The 4,678-nt window shown below is 47.9% G+C and overlaps 1 protein-coding gene across 1 annotated transcript; it reads left to right on the top strand.

Annotated features, from left to right (window-relative positions):
* The first annotated feature begins 2,333 nt into the window (after positions 1 to 2,333).
* Positions 2,334 to 4,203, top strand: LOC131882669 (cdc42 homolog). Its single transcript, XM_059229892.1, has 4 exons — positions 2,334 to 2,768; positions 3,491 to 3,673; positions 3,756 to 3,953; positions 4,034 to 4,203. Exons 1-4 carry the CDS (start codon positions 2,664 to 2,666, stop codon positions 4,121 to 4,123), a joined length of 576 nt encoding a protein of 191 aa, XP_059085875.1. The 5' UTR covers positions 2,334 to 2,663; the 3' UTR covers positions 4,124 to 4,203.
* The last annotated feature ends 475 nt before the right edge of the window (positions 4,204 to 4,678 follow it).

The raw sequence follows: 4,678 nt of genomic DNA, 5'->3' as shown, positions 1-4,678 counted from the left end.
TCCCAGAAGTTGGCCCCTTTTTCGCTCTGCAGTTAGTAAAACACGTTTGATTTACTTTCAAGGAGTGCTTGCATGATTCTGGCAACCACTCACAACACAAATATTTTGGAATTTTACACAAATTACACAAAAAAGGGCTCCATTTTGGGTCCTCTCCTTTTCATCATCTTCATTGCTCCGCTTCAGAAGCTTGGTAGTAGTAATGTCAGTATCTCTTCCTATGCTGATGATACCAAATTGGTAGTTGGTAGGAATGGTCAGGATTCCAGTTGTCTTGCAAAGGTCCTATACCAAATTTATTCCTGGGTTGTTGCGAGTAACATGGCCTTGAATGGAATGAAATTCTGCTCAATGACCTTTGGGTCAACGCCATTAGACACTCCACTATTAGATGATGACGGTAAGGACATTGAGCAGGTCTCATCCATGAAGGATTTAGGTGTAGTCCTCCAAGATAATGGAAAGTTCGATGAGCATATCCAGTTGAAAGTTGGTAAGCTTTTCAAACATGTGGTTGGATATATCGCACGTTTAAGTCGAGAGAGAGTGTCACGATGCTAACTCTGTACAAATCGATTGTTCAGCCGCATCTTGAATATGCCTCTCCCATTTGGGCTCCAATTAGTTCAGCAAGTTTGCAAAAGCTCGAGCAGGTCCAAAGATGTTTTACTAGGAACATTGAAGATATGAGAGAGCTCTCGTATTGGGAGAGGTTAGAAAGGTTGGGATTGTACAGTACTCAGAGAAGGTACGAGAGATATCTGATATTGTACGCTTTCAAAAGCATTCATGAGCTTTGTCCCAACCCAGGATCTAGGGTCAATTGTAGTGACCGTAGAGGCTTAATGTGCGTTTTGAGAGCACCTTCAAGCCCTTGAGAATCCAGGCTAGTTAAAACAATGAAGTCCAACTCTCTTCCTTTTCGGGCTCCTTCATTGTTCAATTTGCTGCCCTCAAATATTCGTAGGGTTTATGTAGGGGTTGATCCAGTAGCCAGATTTAAGTCAGACTTGGACAAGTTTTTGACAAAAATTCCGGATCAACCTTATATTCAAGTATTAGCCAGATCAGCCAACTCCAATTCGTTGGTCGATCAAATAATATATATAAATAAAAGTCAAGTAAAATAAATAATCTTCTCGTCTTGAACTGCTGGGATTCCAATCCGGTAGCGGTAAGGAAGTCCGCAAAAAAAAAAAAAAAAAAAATCTTGTCACTTGTAATTTTTCTTCGAACAAGTCACATTTCACGGTTCGTCCATGATGTATCACCCATTTACATCAACTTAACTTGGACAGCTGAAAAACTTGAATAATAGGAAAAAAATCCTGGTAGACAGGAATTCCTCGAGCTACAATTTGAAATTTGGCCATGTTCCGCCTCCCTATGATTTCGAATGTCTATGGCGAGGGAATTTGCCTGGCTTGGAGAGCGTGACCATGATTTTTTTCAATTTCTGGTCGGGAGGTTGAATTCAATGGTTTCTACAATTTCCGTGACACAATTAGGGTACATTTGGCGGCGTCAAATATGTACATTGTAACGTCGTCCATGTCTGGGCTGAATCCGAAATTCGACTTCAGGTTTTTCGTATGTAACAAGGCTTCCGTGTTTGTACCGGCTAGGGCTGGGGAGCCTAGCCCCAGCTCCAATGACCCACAGGCCTGACCACGTTTCAGAGGTAATGGGCCAGGACAGGATCAGCCTAGCAAATACCACTAGTCAGAGCATCAATACTTGAGCTGTGGGAAGACGGGCAGATCAATAAGCTGGACCAGCCAGCCAGCCTGGGGAGGGGCCGAGTGGGAGTCCACCTCATCCGTCAAGGCAGGGTGACCAAATTAGTCCCGAATTGGAGGAGGCCAGGAGCGACTGAACCGGTCCGAGGGCGTGTCTGAGCCCAGGCTAAATGGGACCATGAACGTCCGCTGAAACCTCCATCGATATCGCCGATCCTCACTACTAAATCTAAGCCCCATTTCCATCCCTCTCCCATTCAGTCAGCCCTCGCCTCCACGGACTGTCCCGCTTCCATGTAAGAGGGCAAGGCTGGCTATGCTATGAGTCAGGGCTGCCAATCGAGAGCCGCCTAGGCCAAAATATGGCCCTCGCGTCCTGAGTTTACCCCGAAAAACCACCCGGAATCCCCTGGGGCTATCATGCCCCGAGCCATCTAGGCCTATAAATATCATGACCCTTCCCGCCCACCCAGCTCCCACCCCCTTTTCTAGCTCTCTTCCCCGAATCCGGCCTGTTCATTTGGTCACCCTGAACCAAGCCCCCGCCGTGCCGTGAGTGCGTGCGCCCATGTCAGTGGGGCCTATGGTGTGGGCATCAAAGCTGTTCATCTGGCTCTGAAATTATCTGAAATTCTGGCTTCGTTCTACGTCCTCGCTGCCTGGACCGATTGTGTGAGAGGTGTGGTTCGTGACCGGAACCGCCCTGACCCGTGCCCTATCGCCCTCCGTCGTGTCCGCCCGTCTGCCCGTCCGCCCGTCCGTCCGTCCGTGCCCGCGATTGAATCGGGATTGAGCTCGCTGTGGTGGTCCACCCCCAGGGCGGATAGCCTCGCCTGATTGGTGTGAGGTTTGGTGTTTTGCGGCCGTGGTTGGTCGTCCCTTGAGGGCGGCATCGAATCGGAGTGGAATCGCCACTCGCCAGCCATGCAGACCATCAAGTGTGTGGTGGTGGGCGATGGAGCCGTGGGCAAGACGTGTCTGCTCATCTCGTACACCACCAACAAGTTCCCTTCGGAATACGTGCCCACGGTCAGTCTCCCCCGGCGGGTTTGACGCCACTAGCTGAATCGAGGGGGCGTGTCGGACCGGGGTCGGACCGCTGTAGGGGTATAAGCGAGAAGGAAATACTCTGAAAGGATAAACCTTATTCGCCACCGATTAGTTGGCAGTGCTCTTGGGAAGAATTGGTGACCGACCCAGTGTTAAAAGTTTGAGATAGAGGCTTTAGGGGTTATTAATATCCAGTTAGGTTGGGTTAGGTTTGATCAAGTTTTAAAAAAATAGCACCCCCAACTAATTGGGGGAGAATAACGTCTACTTTTGGAAGAAAAACGCCCACTAGGCAGGACAGTCACCCCATTCATTCTAGTGTGATTATCCTCCTGATTCACGGGATAGGCTAGCCCATGTTTCTATAGTTTTGGACATTTACATTCCCCTAGTAGTATTTAACCCGTATCACCCCATCCTTTATCAGAATCCTTAATCCTGGGCTTTAATCATGAGCTAATCTTTGGCTAACGAGCCAAGTCGACCTAGGTTATTTTTCCGGCCTGGGACGGAAATAATTCGATAGAAGTAAATTCCCCTCACCGTCCCGAATTCATACCCGATCTACCGATCCATGTCGAGACCCTCGGAAATAGCTCGAGGCTGATCGGGCTCATCGAAGGCCATTCGGTGCCGTCCGACTCATGGATGTATTAATTTAGCGCACATTTCTAATTTGATCCTTTCTGATGTGTGAATAGGTGTTCGACAATTATGCGGTCACGGTCATGATCGGCGGCGAGCCCTACACTTTGGGTCTGTTTGATACGGCTGGCCAAGAGGATTACGATCGTCTACGCCCGTTGTCTTATCCGCAAACCGACGTGTTTCTGGTCTGTTTTTCCGTCGTGTCGCCTTCTTCCTTCGAAAACGTCAAAGAAAAGGTAATCCTCCGTCTATCATTCATGCAGGGTTCCGGCCGTGCGCGTTCAATCACTTCATAATGCTGTTTATGGACTTTCTTAGTGGGTGCCGGAAATCTCCCATCATTGTCAAAAGACGCCTTTCTTGTTGGTGGGCACACAGATCGATTTGCGCGACGATGCGGCCACGATCGAGAAATTGGCCAAGAACAAACAAAAGCCTTTGTCCATGGAGGCGGGTGAGAAGCTCTCCAAAGAGTTGAAAGCCGTGAAATATGTCGAGTGTTCCGCACTCACGCAGGTAAGCCGATCCTCTCCGATTAGGGTTGGGCCCGGATCACTGGATCATGCATTAACTATCCCTCGTTTTGTTGTTTACAGAAAGGATTGAAGAACGTTTTTGACGAGGCTATTTTAGCCGCGCTTGAGCCGCCAGAGCCGCCCCGGAAACGCCGATGTTGCCTATTGTGATGTGTTTGTGTGTGTGCGCTTCCCATGCCTGTGTATTGAATGTCTACTAAAAATATATCAAAAGCATTTTCAACCCCGAACTACCGAGCTGTTCTCAATTACGCCTATAGGCTGGCCTATCAGTCTCATGAATGTAGTCTTCAGATAGAATATAGTCCATACTTTATGACCTGTGATCGGTTCACCCTCAATGCATGCATGGGTTGGGGGTCAATCGGATCCGCAGTTTCAATCAATAGTTAATAAAAGGGACCTATACCCAAAATACGGAAAAACAGACCCCCCCCCGATTTAGTGGGCCAATCCTATTATTCGTTATTGCTTGGTCAAACTGGGGATTTCATGGAATATATGACTCTACATCAGCCAGATCAGACCAAACAATGAGGGTTCGAACGGGAGTTTGCTATTTATTATGCGTGTCTTTGATCTAGTTCACAGTTGACAAGTCTAAACCAACTATAAGCAAACTAATGAACGCTCGATTGGCTTGGTCCGGGTTCGAGGGTGGGTGGAGTATAAAGGTAAATTCAACCATATCCAATAAACACCCTC

This window comes from Tigriopus californicus, chromosome 6 (assembly GCF_007210705.1).
Source record: "Tigriopus californicus strain San Diego chromosome 6, Tcal_SD_v2.1, whole genome shotgun sequence".
In the NCBI taxonomy this organism is placed as follows: Eukaryota; Metazoa; Arthropoda; class Copepoda; order Harpacticoida; family Harpacticidae; genus Tigriopus; species Tigriopus californicus.
The sequence above is the reverse complement of the archived record's forward strand: the minus strand, read 5'-3'. Positions and strand labels throughout refer to the sequence as shown.